This window comes from Pristiophorus japonicus, chromosome 18 (assembly GCF_044704955.1).
Source record: "Pristiophorus japonicus isolate sPriJap1 chromosome 18, sPriJap1.hap1, whole genome shotgun sequence".
Classification (NCBI taxonomy): domain Eukaryota; kingdom Metazoa; phylum Chordata; class Chondrichthyes; family Pristiophoridae; genus Pristiophorus; species Pristiophorus japonicus.
The window spans coordinates 88,529,778-88,547,505 of record NC_091994.1 but is presented as its reverse complement, the minus strand read 5'-3'; the positions used below and the strand labels follow the sequence as shown (position 1 = coordinate 88,547,505).

At 43.4% G+C, this 17,728-nt stretch overlaps 1 protein-coding gene across 1 annotated transcript in view; it reads right to left on the bottom strand.

Moving 5' to 3' along the window:
- Positions 1–1,649: 1,649 nt before the first annotated feature.
- Positions 1,650–17,728, bottom strand: part of clcnk (chloride channel K) — a 63,102-nt gene continuing 47,023 nt past the window's right edge. Inside the window, exons 16-19 of the mRNA XM_070860939.1 lie at positions 14,147–14,244; positions 11,435–11,518; positions 6,104–6,190; positions 1,650–1,891 (exon numbers count right to left, since the gene is read on the bottom strand). Of these exons, the coding sequence (XP_070717040.1) occupies positions 1,838–1,891; positions 6,104–6,190; positions 11,435–11,518; positions 14,147–14,244 (323 nt within the window). The 3' untranslated portion in view covers positions 1,650–1,837. The remainder of the gene's footprint in view (positions 1,892–6,103; positions 6,191–11,434; positions 11,519–14,146; positions 14,245–17,728) is intronic.

Below are 17,728 nucleotides of genomic sequence, written 5' to 3'. Positions count from 1 at the left end.
AGGAGCGTGCGGGAAACCAGACTACCCACCCACCCTTTCCTTCAACCACTGTCTATCCCATTTGTAACAAAGACAGTAATTCCTGTATTGGATTGTACAGTCACCTGAGAACTCACTTTTCGAAGGACTGCCTATGATGATAAAATTAAGGCTCTTGAGATTGGGGGTAATATTAGCATGGATTGGTTAATGGACAGAAACCAGAGAGTAGGAATAAACGGGTCATTTTCGGGTTGGCAGCTGTCACTAGTGGGGTACTGTAAGGATCAGTGCTGGGGCCTCAGCTATTCACAATCTATATCAATGACTTAGATAAGAGGACTGAGTGTAATGTATCCAAGTTTGCTGACGATACAAAGCTAGGTAGAAACATAAGTAGTGAGGAGGACACAAAGAGGCTGCAAAGGGATAGAGACAGGTTAAGTATGTGGGCAAGAACATGGCAGATGGAATATAAATGTGGAGAAATGTGAAGTTATCCACTTTGGTAGGAAAAATAGAAAAGCAGAATATTTTTTAAATGGTGAGAGATCGGGAAATATTGGTATTCAGAGGGACCTGGGTGTCACAAAACGTTAACATGCAAGTACAGCAAGCAATTAAGAAAGCAAATGATATGTTAGCCTTTATTATAAAAGGATTAGCGTATAAGGGTAAAAAAGTCTTACTGCAATTACATAGAGCTTTGGTGAGACCACAACTGGAGTATTGTGCACAGTTCTAGTCTCCTTACCTTAGGAAGGATATACTTGCCTTAGAGGGAGTGCAAGAAGGTTCACTAGACTGGCTCATGGGATAGGGGGATTGTCTTATGGGGAGAGATTGAGGAGACTAGGCCTATATTCTCTAGAGTTTAGAAGAATGAGAGGTGAAACATATAAAAATGTTAAGGGGCTTGACAGGATTGATGCTGAGAGGATGTTTCCCCTGGCTGGGGAGTCTAGAACTAGGGGCCACAGTCTCAGAATAAGGGTCAGCCGTTTAGGACTGAGATGAGGAGAAATTTCTTCACTGAAAGGGTGTGAATTTTTGGAATTCTCTAGCCCAGAGGGTTGTGGATGCTCAGTCGTCAAGTATATTCAAAACAGAGATCGATAGATTTTTGGATACTAAGGGATATGGGGATAGTGTGGGAAGGTGGAGTTGAGATAGATCTGCCATGATCTTATTGAATGGTGGAGCAGACTCAAAGGGTCAAATGGCCTACTCCTGCTCCTATTTCTTGATATGTTCTCTCACTCAAATGTTAGTCGTGATGTCTTTCCACTAACTTACAAACCCATCTAGAGTTCTAGCTCCTATGGCTTAGGATGAAATAACTTGGGTAACATTGGGTGAAACAGTCAGAGGGTCCCTTGTTTACTTGGGCCAGGGTAGAACATAATTTTTTGAACACTTCTCGCTCTTCCCCAATATACAATGGATTTTTCATAAGAGTCACTCCAAAGTGCGCCTTCCTTCATATAGCAGATATTTCTTAGAAAACAATACAAGACGAAATTTAATCTTACAAATCAATAATTATAGTGTCCCCAAGCATAAATCTGATTAAGAAACCCATCTGTTTCTTATCATTTATTTTAAAAAAACCATTTTATATAGTTATACAGTTCACCATAAAGTGAAACTCAAAACAATTTGCTGTAGGAATTTCAGCTTTCGTAAAACATTTTGGAATGTTGAAGGCACATTTTAATTGCATTGCGAGGACACACAAACCTTAATGTGTTTGCTGGTATTGGTACAGAAGCTTATGATGTGACATATCATGTTAAAAGAAAATCCGAATAAGACTGCATGATGACACATTAAATGACGCTCTCCTCTTCTGTAATATTTACAGCTTGACTGGGATGCATCCATTGGCCAGGTCTTCAATCACTTTCTTCAGCTGATAGGGAACACAGAGGTATTAGGTACTGTAGCCCACAGCGGAATCAGTGTCATCACAAGAACATACAGTTGTTGATCTCCATTTACAAGCAATATCACAATCTCACACGAACACTATACAGGATGCTGAGCATACACAGGAACATGCTGTTATGATGTAATCTCCTACTCCTGTGTTGTATAAAGTCCCAGGTCCTGGCCAGGTTAGACAACAAAATATCCCATGTTCTGAGCATCTTTTAAAGACACAGATATGGTTCCGAGAGTTTTTTAAATTCACAGATCTGGTTCTGGGCCTTTTTAAATACGCAGATCTGGTTCTGATCATTTTTAAATTCACAGATCTGTCTGGTTCTAAGCATCTTTGAAATACACAGATCTAGTTCTGGGCCTGTTTAAATACACAGATTGGATTCCGGTGATACTTTAGATTCACAGATCAGGTTCCTTGAAATATGCATGTCGGGTTCCGGGGGCCCTTTAAAGACAGATATCTGGATCTGAGTTGTCCTTTAAATACACCAATCAGGATCTGATCTGGGGTTCTTTAAATGCATCAATCGGGTTCTGGAGGTCATTTAATTACACAGATCGGGTTCGCAGGGAGTGGGGGGGGGGGATCCTTAATTACACAGATCAAGGTCTGGGGTTCCTTTAAAAACACAAATCGGGTTCAATGGGTGTTTAAAATACACATAACGGGTAGGTCCTTTAAATATACAGACTGGGAATGTGGGTTCCTTTAAAAATACAGATCGGTTCCGGGGTTTCTTTAAATACGCAGCTCCGTTCCGAATACTTCTTGTAAAAAACAGATTGCGTTCTGGGGGTCCTTTAAACACACAGATCGAAGTATGTGTGTTCCTTTAAATGCATAGATTGGTTTTCGGGAGTCCTTTAAATACACAGTTTGGGTGCCGGGTGTCCCTTTTAATTACGCATATTGGTTTTCAGAGGATTCTTTAAATGCACAGATCGGGTTCTGGGGACACTAAATGCACATCATCCTCTAGAAACGTTAACTGAACCAGACACATAAATACGGTGGCTACAAGAGCAGGTCCGATGCTGGGTATTCTGTAGTAAGTTTCTCACCTCCTGACTTCCCAAAGCCTTTCCACCATCTACAAGCCACAAGTCAGGAGTGTGATGGAATACTCTCCACTTGCCTGGATGAGTGCAGCTCCAACAACACTCAAGAAGCTCGACACCAGGACAAAACAGCCCACTTGATTAAGGAAGTAGTAACATTTAGAAAATCATAATACAGTCAAGCAGAGTCAGCATGGTTTTATTAAAGGGAAATCGTGTTTGACAAATTTGCTGGAGTTCTTTGAGGATGTAACGAGCAGAGTGGATAAAGGGGAAACAGTAGATGTAGTATATTTGGATTTCCAGAAGGCATTCGATAAAGTGCCACATAAAAGGTTACTGCAGAAGATAAGAGGGTTTGGGGGTAATATATTAGCATGGATAGAAGATTGGCTAAATAACAGAAAAGAGAGTGGAGATAAATGGGTCATTTTCCGGTTGGTAAATAGTAACTAATGGGGTGCCACAGGGATCGGTGTTGGGCCTCAACTATTTACAATCTATATTGATGACTTGGATGAAGGGACCGAGTGTAAGGTAGCAATGTTTTCTGATAATACAAAGATGGGTGGGAAAGCAAATTGTGAGGACACAAAGAATCAGCAAAGGGATATAGGCAGGCGAAGTGATTGGGCAAATATTTGGCAGATGAAATATAATGTGGGAAAGTGTGAGGTTATCCACTTTGGCAGAAAAAAATAAAAAAGCTAATTATTATTTAAATGGAGAGAGATTACAAAATGCTGTAGTAAAGAGGGACCTGGGGTCCTTGTGCATGAAACACAAAAAGTTAGTATGTAGGTAGAGCAAGTAATCAGGGAGGGAAATGGAATGTTGGCCTTTATTGCAAGGGCGATGGAGTATAAGAGCAGGGAAGTCCTACAACTGTACAGGATATTGGTGAGACCACACCTAGAGTACTGCATACAGTATTGGTCTCCTTATTTAAGAAGGGACATACTTGCATTGGAGACAGTTCAGAGAAGATTCATGAGGTTGATTCCGGAGATGAAGGGGTTGACTCATGAAGAAATGTTGAGCAGGTTGGGCCTATACTCATTGGAGTTTAGAAGAATGAGAGGTGATCTTATTGAAACATATAAGATACTGAGGGGGCTCGACAAGGTAGACGCAGAGAAGATGTTTCCATACTTGAGGGAATCTAGAACTAGGGGACATAGTTTAAAAATAAGAGTCGCCCATTTAGAGCAGAGATGAGGAGGAACTTCTTCTCTGAGGGTCATAAACCTGTGGAATACTCTGCTCCAGAGGGTCATTGAACATAGTTAAGGCGGAGATAGACAGATTTTTGAACGATAAGTGAGTGAAGAGTTATGGGGAGTGGGCAGGGATGTGGAGCTAAGCCCAAGATCTGATCAGCCATGATCTTATTAAATGGCAGAGCAGGATTGAGGAGAAAAATGGCCTACTCCTACTCCATGTTCTTATGATCTTATTTATCAACACTTTGGGATATAATCAAGCTCCTTTGGGATAGATTACTTCACCATAGTGCCACCCTGGGGTCTGTACTAAGCCCTCACTGGCCCTTAGCTGGCAAGACTTTTGTTAGCTCTTATCAGAGTGTAGTGGACAGAATTTCCAGGATAACTAGGGAACTCCAACAAATACATCTGCTCACCCCAGACAGAGTTTTGCGTGCTCTTTAAAAGGGGAGGAAACGAACAGAGCTAAGTTTCCACTCCAAATTCCAGCAGGCCTTGGCATCCCGTTAGAATTTAGGGCTGTTTCCCCGGAAATTAATTATAATTACTTTGTAATGTGGTCACTGGAGACAGGATTCCACAGCTGTACATTGACACTGGGTGATTGCGCTTTTCTACATTTTTCACACTGAGGAACCTAAGTGAATGGCTAAGGTTCATAAAACAGGACACTGCCAAGGTTGAAAACAGTAGGGGAGAAAGTAGCAATGAAGTGATGCCAACCTTGGGATTTAAAAGCCTGTAGATTGTAGGAGGAAACAAAGCCCAAGGGATGGAAGAAGCGCCATAGTTTGAGGACTTGTGAAAGATTGAGTTATGGTTGCCGATGGTATAATGTCTACTTGTAATTTTGCTACATGCCCTTTGATTTGAGATGCACAGTATTTTTTCTTCAGAATCTTCACCACCGGTATCCCATGAGACACTGAACAGACTCATGAGGGTAGTTAATAACAGTTTATGAGACCCTCCACCACTGTTTAAATAAAGAAACCATTTTCAGTGACTTGGATCTCAATTTTTATGGGGAGACGGGGAGGGAGCATGCTTGTGGGAATTTCGGAAATTCAGGGAACAAGGAGGTCCTGCTGAATTTAAAGCAGGATCTCATCCACATTTTTTTTACTCTGTTTCATACCCGACAGCCGCCCAGCTTAACAGACGGATGGAAAAGCCAGCGGTACAAAGCCACAGCCAGGAACCATTCACAGCAACTGGGAAAGGTCGGGGGGGGGGGGGCGGTGTCATAAAGGCAATCAGGAAGAAGGGGGGAGAACCGAGAGAACATGGCAGAATGCTCGGGATCACGGGTTTGGAGGGGGAAGTCAGCTGATCGTAGCAGAAAATTTGTTGTGGGGCCAGGGGGCAGAACTCCTGCTCCTCCTGGCCCACAAGCAGTGCTATAAAAAGCACTTGTCTGCTGAATCCAGCGACTTCCACCTCCCTTTAGCTGCCGGGCCAGTCAGCATTAAATTTAAATCTGGCTCCCAACTGCGCTATGGGAGCCTAATTTAACTATTATAAGGAGGTGCCCCGCCTCTTGAGAGCAGGGGATGACATGCAACGCAACCTGCCGCCGTTAAAATGGTGGCAGGCGCGTACGCGGTCGTTTGGTGTCAACGTATGCAATTTTTAATTTTTAACGCTCCCCCGACCATCATGATGGGATTAAAATTCTTCCCTTGGTCTCCAGAAGAGTCAAGTATTTCAATCATCTCTTGTGCTGAATGGGACATGAACGCTATTCTAAAGCTCATCGCTTTCCTCCCTGCCTATGTCGGCACCTAAACCAGTGTCCACACAAGAATAAAATTGACCCGAAATATTTTGAATTTATATACGAATATCTTTTTTCCTATAGTCCCAGATTACATTTTCTATTTAAGACTTACCTCATTCCTAGTTACAAAACCAACCACCTTCCCTGCAGAGCTAACAAACATGTGCTGAAGGACAAGAAGATCGAAGAGTTTGTGGGCCTGAAAATAGATTAAATTTTTTAATGATATTTCTCAAAACAATTTCACTGCAATTTCTATTTATTATTCCTGTATGTGCTGCCTGGCAGTTGAGAGATAGAAAGGCTTGACTGATTGCAAGTTATTACTGTTAGCAACACCACAGAGAAATTGTTAAATGGTTTGCAATGAACACATCAGTATGCCTCAAAGGATTTCACACAATGAATGACTTACAAAGTGAAGTGACAGTTTTTTGTAGACAAATACAGCAATCATTCTGCACCAAGAATATACCACAAAAAGTACAGAGATAAATGATCAGTTAACCATTTTCGGCGGTGTTGATGGAGAGAGAAAGAAGATAAGAACATAAGAATTTGGAGCAGGAGTAGGCCATTTGACCCCTCAAGCCTGCGCCGCCATTTAATAAGATCATGGCTGATCTGATCTTGGGCTCAGCTCCACTTCCCTGCCCGTTCCCCACAACCCTTCACTCCCTTATCGTTCAAAAATCTGTCTATCTCCACCTTAAATACACTCAATGACCCAGCCTCCACAGCTCTCTGGGGCAGAGAATTCCACAGATTTACGACTCAGAGAAGAAATTCCTCCTCATCTCAGTTCTAAATGGACGACCCCTTATTCTTAAACTATGACCCCTAGTTCTGGATTCCCCCCACCAGTGGAAACATCCTCTCTGCATCTACCTTGTTGAGCCCCCTCAGTACCTTATGTTTCAATAAGATTACCTCTCATTCTTCTAAACTCCAATGAGTATAGGCCCAACCTGCTCAACCTTTCCTCAAAAGTCAATCCCCTCATCTCCGGAATCAACCTTATGAACCTTTTCTGAACTGGCTCCAGTGCAAATATATCCTTCCTTAAATTAGGAGACCAAAATTGTACGCAGTACTCTCGGTGTGGCCTCACCAATACCCTGTACAGTTGTAACAGGACTTCCCTGCTTTTATACTCTATCTCCTTTGCAATAAAGGCCAACATTCCATTTGCCTTCCTGATTACTTGCTGTACCTGCATACTAACTGTGTTTCATGCACAAGGACCCCCCAGGTCCCTCTCTACTGCAGCATTTTGTAGTCTTTCTCCATTTAAATAATAATTAGCTTTTTTATTTTTCCTGCCAAAATGGATAACTTTCCCACATTATACTTCATCTGCCAAATGTTTGGCCGCTCACTGTCTATATCCCTTTGCAAATTTTTTGTGTCCTCCTCACAACTTGCTTTCTCACCCATGGCTGGCCAGGACACCAGGAAAACATATTGCTCTTCAAGTAATGTAATTTGAACAGGCAGACGTAAGTGGAGGAAGCGCATCCGGGAGGGTGCTGAGCACCTCGAGTCTCATCGCTGAGAGCATGCAGGAAGCAAGCGGAAGGAGCGTGTGGCAAACCTGTCCCACCCACCCCTTCCCTCAATGACTATCTGTCCCACTTGTGACAGAGTCTGTGGTTCTCGTATTGGACTGTTCAGCCACCTAAATAACTCATTTTTAGAGTGGAAGCAAGTCTTCCTCGATTCCGAGGGACTGCCTATGATAATGATGATGGAGTGTCAACCTCACCTGTGTTCTCAAACACCTTACCACTGACTCAGAGGCAAGAGGGCAGTGAACTGAGCTAAGCTGCAACACATTATTTAACAGGGTGTAACATGGTGATGAATTTGTCTGCCCCTGCCCATCAGCAGCACAAAAATTGGTTTATGATGTGTCACCTGGAGGATGGCTATGATGTGCCACCAATGATAGTGGTTCCCGATCATGTGGATACACCATTAGTCGATTAAAAGGACTAATGACTTACTGGTTTTGGATGTCATTCCCAAATTTCATCACAAAAATTTAACTTTTTAAACTGTATATGGGTTTGATTTTCCGGTCTTCTGTGCTCCGCGTTTCACCCCAGAGCGGCGGCAATGGCGGCGGTGAGGTCTTTTGTGCCCCTCAGCAATCCTCGGGTCCGGTTTTGTGGCGGCGCGGAGCAGCACTGCCCGGAAGAGCTGCGCCGGGTGTTCAACGCCCCTGGTTACGACACCGACGCGAGTTTGAGCTCTTGCGCCCGACCCGTCTGCCACAATGACCGCCTGGGAAATCAGGGCGGGCCAACCATCCTGTCGGTGGAGAGGCAGGTAATGGGCTCCTAAGGTCAGTGTGATTGTTTTTTTCTTTTAATTTTATTTAGCGATTTGTGCTGTGGTGGCATGGCCAATGTTTTAGGAATGTTTTTGTGGGGTTTTTTTTAGGTTCCCCCCCCCCCCTCCTCCCCCCAAACCCCTGATGTCTCCCGGAGTGCTCCTGGCCCGGCTCTTTAGCTCGGAGTTTCCCATCCTTTACCCCAAGAGAAGTGTACAACGGGCGGGAAAATGGTCCCGGGCACCGCTCCTAATACGCGAAGGGCAATTTACAAAATGGCGGCCCCTCCCCGGAGAGTCGGCAGCCATTCCACACCACCCTTGGCCGCCACGTTCAGGTGGCCAGAGGCCTTATCGGGAGTGGCAATTCTGACCCCACAATTTTCTAAAATGTCAAGGATCACTCCATGCCAGGCTGGAAGCCCCGGATCATGGAATCAGCTACCCTAGAGGGTATGTGTTTTTAGCTGAGCATGATAGAGTACACTTCCAAGGACACTGGCAACCATCCATTTCTTTCTTCAGGTGAGGCCGTCTTCATGTGCGCTTAGACAGTGAATGTTAGTAGTCTATTTGACCATAGAGGGCTATACTTCAGATCATGATCTGTCCTCACCAGTAGGTGCACTGGAGAGTGATCGCTCAACTCCCAGTGATGAACTCTGGCTGAATTTTCCACTCCGTGGGCTCCTGAGACTACTCGTAGCAATGTCGGCAATTCCCTGGCAGAAATCAATTAAATCAGTAGAGATCAGATACTGAACCTGGGACCTTCCTGGTCTCTACCACCAGGTAAATTTACTCACTAAGCCAGTAGAACCAAACTCCATTGTCTGGTGGGGGGAGGGCTGTGACTAGAATGATCAAAACAAGCAGATTTAAAAAAAATGCTGCTTTTTATCTCCTCCTTCTTACTTTTCCTCACCTGCCACCATAGTTCCATTTTAATCATCATCTGAATGTTGAACGTATCAACGGTATTCCAAAATGGTCAGTTTACTCATACGCTGCTGGATTGAAATGTTAGGTGTTCTGGGCTTTGAACTCATGCCTACAGCATTGTGTGACAATCAGCTCACTCACGGGTTGCTCAACTGAACTGCCAAGAGACCTGGCGTCCAATCCCTTTGCCCACAGCTCAGTGAAGCAGAACTGCTGGGATTTAAATGGTGGGTCAGATCAGCAATTGGAATGCATGCTTACATTTCCATGAAGCAGTTCCTGGATTTAAGTGTCAGACAGCCAGCCGCGGGGACTCAAATGCTGATCCTTTTTATTTCTGTCTGTCTGCTGATCATTTTGTTTAGACAGTGAATACCAATGGCACATTTTGAAAGTTGGCTTGGAGAGTGCCAAGAAGCTGAATTACACACACAGTTGGAAATGATCACATTGCTGAAAACTGAAAACATCAGGCAAATTAATTGAGTGATAATATACTTAGTTAACACACTATCATGGATTTTCTAATTGGCGTTACTTTAATGCTGACAATAACCCCATCAAAATTAACATGCATAATATGTTGTTACAGTAACGTCGATTGGAAAATCTTGGCTCATATCTTTTCACCTTTGTTCTAGGTTATAATCCTACTGTGATTGATGAGAGGCAATTCTTCTTTCTCTCTGCTAGCAGTAAGAACCTTACTTCAAATGAATCTTGGCAGCTTCAACCAAGTTGTTAGTGGCTGCAGGCCCACAGCATGAAACTTCCTATACTTCAACACTAATCAGCATTACACTGGCAATCGTACTCAGAGGCGACAGTGACTGCATGGAGAATGGAAATATTAAAATGGTTCACTAGGTTCTCCTAAGGTTGCATTAATGCTCATTTTTAAGTCACAGTAGAGGAACATTACTTTGTATCTAACCCAAGATATATCTGACCTACAACTGCTTGATGCTGGCATTGGGTTCTAGAAAATAGAAGAAAGTAATCTATTAATAGAAAAGCAAAATACTGTAGATGCTGGAAGTCTGAACTAAAACCAGAAAATGCTGAAAATATTCAGCAGGTCAGGCAGTATCTGCGGAGAGAGAAACAGAGTTAACGTTTCAGGTTGGTGACCCTTCATCAGAACAGTAATCCATTCCCTAGCGCTGATATTCTTTGTCTTGCTATACACGGTTACAAAAAATTCAGAAAATGTCAGGCAGCTCCTGTGACCTCTCACTAACATGCAGATTCTTCGATTTATGTATTGTTTTGCTCTTTGGACTGGCTTGCAGCATTTTGAAATACCAGATGGATTACAGTTCCTTGGGTGGAAATGTCAGACAACGGGCTCAAAGGACTTAACCCTCTGCCGTAACATTTTGAAAACCCCACGTGACTTCTAAGTGACTTTGTAAACTCCACAAGCTACATCAGCTGCTTCACTCAGTTGACAGCCTCTGAGTCAGGAGGTTGCGGATTAAAGGGCCACTCCAGGACTTGAGTACATGATCTAGACAACCTAGTGTAGCACTAAGGTGCTGTTCTACAGATGAGACTTTAAGTTGATGTCCTGTTTACCTGTTCAAGTGGATGATTAAAAACCCCATGGCACTATGTAAAGAGGAGGACAAAGCTCTCCTGGCCAATATATTTCTGTCAACCGACACTACCCAAAATAGATAAACTGTTACTTTGTCTAATTGCTGCTTATGGCATCTTGCTGTGTGCTTACTCAACAACAGTCACTGTTTATATGTGAAGTGCTTTGAGATATATTTATGAGAAATATGATCATATGAATCAGATGAATCTGGCTTTCTTTTTTCTAATTAGTAATAGTACTAAATATTTATTAGGGTTGAACGTTTACCCCACCAAAACAAATACAATTAAAATATGAAAGGATGCCTGAAAGGGCGGTGGTGGCAGATTCAATCGTGGATTTCAAAACAGAATTAGATAAGTACCTGAAGGGAAAAGAATTGCAGGGCTATGGAGCAAGGTACTAGCTGAAGGTCTCTTGCAGAGAGCCGGTATGAGCTCAACGGGCCGAATGGCCTCCTTCTGTGCTGTAACCATTCAATGATTCTATGAACTTGCATATGTCTTGATACCGAATATTATAACCATTGTCCACCTAGTCCTCCCCATCCTTTTATTCATTTACCTGGTGTAATGATGTGCTTGGAGACAGCTGGAAAGTCACTGGATCAATATGGCACTTCTCCCAAAGGTTTATATCCATTTCTTTCTACAAAGTAAATGATACATTTCAGACCAAGATTTTCTTATCGACATAGTAATGACAATCACTTTTTGGGGATAGTAGATGAAGGAATTTAATGGGCCAGATTTTCCTATTCCTGTATCTAAGTTTATTGCTTTGAGGAAAACTGGGCGAAGAGGAACTCATGCCCCTGAGTTCCCACCTATTCATTTTAATGGATGAATAATCAAACATGGTTAGTTATGGCAGTGTGCTGCTTCACATCTGATTTACCAGCATGCAGTGCCAAGGCAATCCAATCCAGGTACAGGAAAAATCGGTCCCACAGTATTTCTTTAAGTAGGGGACCAACAGTTGTGATGTGGTGTGGGAGGGAAGACCCTGATAGAATCATCATACATGGTCTATGGATTGAGCAGGCTTGATCAGCTGAATGGCCTCTCTTCACTCTAGACTTTCTAATGTTCTTCTTCCTATTTTAGCAGTTCTACATCAACTCAACAATTCATTCAGCGCATTCTATTCAAAATCCTTCCATGTATCCCACTGTAAATCCAATGGAATTCTAAATAATGAAGTGACGTGGGTTGGGTTCGTTGCAACTTTATAAAATGAGAGCTGAAAAGGCAGTTGGTATACTACGCTAACATTAAGCATGCCTTTGTTCATGGTTTTTAAACTCGGTATATTTCATTTCGTTTTTTTTAAATTACAATTTAACAAAAGAACTCCCCAGTGAAGAAGGGTACAAAAGTGTCTTCAGTTAGGTCTCATGACCGAGGCTGAAGGGATGATAGTCCTTATCGCCATCATCCCTTTAGCTTCAGTAAACTTCCGAGTACCAGTACTAATCAGGTTAGGTTCTCATCCTGTTCCAATACTAACCAGGTTAGGGGCCCTATTTTCGCCACCATTCTGCGCCGATTTTTTGGCGTCGGCTGTTTTTTTTTGGAACAGACCTAAATCTGCAAGTTTCACCAAGGTTTCTGCGCCATCATAGACTACTTACGGCCAATTTTTTTTAGTTCCCGATTTTTTGACGTCACTAGGGCTGCCGGCTGCCAGCAGTGCTGTTTCTGGCCATTTAAGTGAGTTTGGCCAACTAGGATTTTTTTCAAAAACGGCGCAGTGCACCGTTCTGAAAAACCTTACCTGCACTTGAGAAAACCGGCGCAGAGAAGAGAAAATTGGTGCAGAAAAGACGCCATTGTTTTAGCAGATCTGAGTTAGGTTTTGGAGGGAGGGAAGTCTTTTTGCAGAGGGATAGGAACGGCAGCGGCACTGGCACTGGGGACGGGCGGGTCTTTTGGCCCGGGATAGGAGTGGCACCAGCACCAGCACCGGGCCGGGCAGGGGGTGGCCTTTCGGCCCTGGATAGCAGTACTGGGGTTCTACAAAAAAGCGGTAATCTAATGTGCAATTGTGTGTGGAATGACTTTCATTTTATTAGGCCTGTTTCATCTAAAATTAAAGAAATAAATATTGCAGAGTATGATAGTTTGTCACGACAATCTTCCAATAAACAGAAGAGGAGAGATCTTGGCAATGGTAATATGTACCTGCATCTGTCTTGCTGCACCTTGTATGTTTCACTTTGCAGCCTCAGCCCTTCAGTGTGTCCCTCGTTACCCTGGCAACCTCAGTTTTTCGGCGCAGACCTTAAGCTCCACCCACCGAGCTGAAGGACAATCTGCGCCGCTCCAAAATGAAAGTTTATTTCGGCGAAACTTGCAACTTTTCTTTTGGCCCAGTCGGCTACTAAACAATTGGACGTACCTCTACAACTTCGCCAAAAATTGGCCATGTGGAAAATTGGCCCCTAGGTTCTGAGCCTGTTCCAGTACTAACCAGGTTAGGTTCTGATCCTGCTCCAGTACTAACCAGGTTAGGTTCTCATCCTGCTCCAGTACTAACTAGGTTAGGAGCCTATTCATTTGCCTACACAGCAACAGTCACTGCAATTCCAAAGTAATTTATTGTACGTGAAGTGTTTCAAGATGTTCCCGAGAGACACGATCAAGTGCAATATAAATATGAGACTTTATTTTTTCTTTCTTGCAGTAAGAATAAGTTACTTATGAACATATTGATCGGCTTTGGAATCAGAGACTCAGAAGCTGGGACAAAAATAAATAGAAATCTGCATCCTAAAACTGTACAAGAAAGCCTTCAGATCTCGTGGAGTCAAACATGTCACACATGACATTGCAAATCCTGATTTGTTTCAGAGTGTGTAGCGTACAAATGAGGTAGAAACACAGCCAGACTCATTCTGAGGCTACAGGCTATCTTAGATCGCTATATCAAAGAATAAACTTAAAAAGCAGCAACTCAAACAAATAAAAAAAAAGAGGATTTAAAATAAAGAATAATTATTGACGTGCTGGAAAGCCTCCAGTCCTGATAGAGTCAGTGGTGTACTTGATAAAGTGTCTTTTTTAGAATTTTAGCCTGAGGTGCTAACACACACAGTCAAACTTCCCTTTTATTGAGTCCAGATAAAGGTATAAGGTATCTCTGATCCATGCTTAATCATGATTAGGGATAGAATATTGTCTTTTGCAATACAGTGCGTCATCATAGAATGATACATGATACAGCACTGAAGGAGGCCATTCGGCCCATCGTATCTGTGCTCGGCAGTTTGCTTACCAGCTGTATTTTTTCTTTGCAGCATTTCTCTTCTCGTTGAGTCTGAAGGAATTTGGCAAGTTCCTTCCTTTGAACTGATCCCACTAGCACCATGGATTCTGTTAACAGAAACAGAATCTCTGCTTATACACAAGGACTAAATGCCTTTTAAACATAGAAACATAGAAAATAGCTGCAGGAGCAGGCCATTCAGCCCTTCTAGCCTGCACCGCCATTCAATGAGTTCATGGCTGAACATGCAACTTCAGTACCCTCTTCCTACTTTCATGCCATACCCCTTGATCCCCCGAGTAGTAAGGACTTCATCTAACTCCCTTTTGAATATATTTAGTGAATTGGCCTCAACTACTTTCTGTGGTAGAGAATTCCACAGGTTCACCACTCTCTGGGTGAAGAAGTTTCTCCTTATCTCGGTCCTAAATGGCTTACCCCTTATCCTTAGACTGTGACCTCTGGTTCTGGACTTCCCCAACATTGGGAACATTCTTCCTGCATCCAACCTGTCCAAACCCGTCAGAATTTTAAACGTTTCTATGAGGTCCCCTCTCACTCTTCTGAACTCCAGTGAATACAAGCCCAGTTGATCCAGTCTTTCTTGATAGGTCAGTCCCACCATCCCGGGAATCAGTCTGGTGAATCTTCGCTGCACTCCCTCAATAGCAAGAATGTCCTTCCTCAAGTTAGGAGACCAAAACTGTACACAATACTCCAGGTGTGGCCTCACCAAGGCCCTGTACAACTGTAGCAACACCTCCCTGCTCCTGTATTCAAATCCCCTCGCTATGAAGGCCAACATGCCATTTGCTTTCTTAACCGCCTGCTGTACCTGCATGCCAACCTTCAATGACTGATGTACCATGACACCCAGGTCTCGTTGCACCTTAGAAACATAGAAACATAGAAAATAGGTGCAGGAGCAGGCCATTCAGCCCTTCTAGCCTGCACCGCCATTCAACGAGTTCATGGCTGAACATGAAACTTCAGTACCCACTTCCTGCTTTCACGCCATACCCCTTGATCCCCCGAGTACTAAGGACTTCATCTAACTCCCTTTTGAATATATTTAGTGAATTGGCCTCAACTGCTTCCTGTGGTAGAGAATTCCACAGGTTCACCACTCTCTGGGTGAAGAAGTTTCTCCTTATCTCGGTCCTAAATGGCTTACCCCTTATCCTTAGACTGTGACCCCTGGTTCTGGACTTCCCCAACATTGGGAACATTCTTCCTGCATCCAACCTGTCCAAACCCGTCAGAATTTTAAACGTTTCTATGAGGTCCCCTCTCACTCTTCTGAACTCCAGTGAATACAAGCCCAGTTGATTCAGTCTTTCTTGATAGGTCAGTCCCACCATCCCGGGAATCAGTCTGGTGAATCTTCGCTGCACTCCCTCAACAGCAAGTATGTCCTTCCTCAAGTTAGGAGACCAAAACTGTACACAATACTCCAGGTGTGGCCTCACCAAGGCCCTGTACAACTGTAGCAACACCTCCCTGCCCCTGTACTCAAATCCCCTCGCTATGAAGGCCAACATGCCATTTGCTTTCTTAACCGCCTGCTGTACCTGCATGCCAACCTTCAATGACTGATGTACCATGACACCCAGGTCTCGTTGCACCTTCCCTTTTCCTAATCTGTCACCATTCAGATAATAGTCTGTCTCTCTGTTTTTACCACCAAAGTGGATAACCTCACATTTATCCACATTATATTTCATCTGCCACGCATTTGCCCACTCACCTAACCTATCCAAGTCACTCTGCAGCCTCATAGCATCCTCCTCGCAGCTCACACTGCCACCCAACTTAGTGTCATCCGCAAATTTGGAGATACTACATTTAATCCCCTCGTCTAAATCATTAATGTACAATGTAAACAGCTGGGGCCCCAGCACAGAACCCTGCGGTACCCCACTAGTCACTGCCTACCATTTCGAAAAGTACCCATTTACTCCTACTCTTTGCTTCCTGTCTGACAACCAGTTCTCAATCCACGTCAGCACACTACCCCCAATCCCATGTGCTTTAACTTTGCACATTAATCTCCTGTGTGGGACCTTGTCGAAAGCCTTCTGAAAGTCCAAATATATCACATCAACTGGTACTCCTTTGTCCACTTTATTGGAAACATCCTCAAAAAATTCCAGAAGATTTGTCAAGCATGATCTCCCTTTCACAAATCCATGCTGACTTGGACCTATCATGTCACCATTTTCCAAATGCGCTGCTATGACATCCTTAATAATTGATTCCATCATTTTACCCACTACTGAAGTCAGGCTGACCGGTCTATAATTCCCTGCTTTCTCTCTCCCTCCTTTTTTAAAAAGTGGGGTTACATTGGCTACCCTCCACTCGATAGGAACTGATCCAGAGTCAATGGAATGTTGGAAAATGACTGTCAATGCATCCGCTATTTCCAAGGCCACCTCCTTAAGTACTCTGGGATGCAGTCCATCAGGCCCTGGGGATTTATCGGCCTTCAATCCCATCAATTTCCCCAACACAATTTCCCGACTAATAAAGATTTCCCTCAGTTCCTCCTCCTTACTAGACCCTCTGACCACTTTTATATCCGGAAGGTTGTTTGTGTCCTCCTTAGTGAATACTGAACCAAAGTACTTGTTCAATTGGTCTGCCATTTCTTTGTTCTCCATTATGACTTCCCCTGATTCTGACTGCAGGGGACCTACGTTTGTCTTTACTAACCTTTTTCTCTTTACATACCTATAGAAACTTTTGCAATCCGCCTTAATGTTCCCTGCAAGCTTCTTCTCGTACTCCATTTTCCCTGCCCTAATCAAACCCTTTGTCCTCCTCTGCTGAGTTCTAAATTTCTCCCAGTCCCCAGGTTCGCTGCTATTTCTGGCCAATTTGTATGCCATTTCCTTGGCTTTAATACTATCCCTGATTTCCCTAGATAGCCACGGTTGACCACCTTCCCTTTTTTATTTTTACGCCAGACAGAAATGTACAATTGTTGTAATTCATCCATGCGGTCTCTAAATGTCTGCCATTGCCCATCCACAGTCAACCCCTTAAGTATCATTAGCCAATCTATCTTAGCCAATTCATGCCTCATACCTTCAAAGTTACCCTTCTTTAAGTTCTGGACCATGGTCTCTGAATTAACTGTTTCATTCTCCATCCTAATGCAGAATTCCACCATATTATGGTCACTCTTCCCCAAGGGGCCTCGCACAATGAGATTGCTAATTAATCCTCTCTCATTACAACAACACCCAGTCTAAGATGGCCTCCCCCCTAGTTGGTTCCTCGACATATTGGTCTAGAAAACCATCCCTTATGCACTCCAGGAAATCCTCCTCCATCGTATTGCTTCCAGTTTGGCTGGCCCAATCTATGTGCATATTAAAGTCACCCATTATAACTGCTGCACCTTTATTGCATGCACTCCTAATTTCCTGTTTGATGCCCTCCCCAACATCACTACTACTGTTTGGAGGTCTGTACACAACTCCCACTAACGATTTTTGCCCTTTAGTGTTCTGCAGCTCTACCCATATAGATTCCACATTATCCAAGCTAATGTCTTTCCTAACTATTGCATTAATCTCCTCTTTA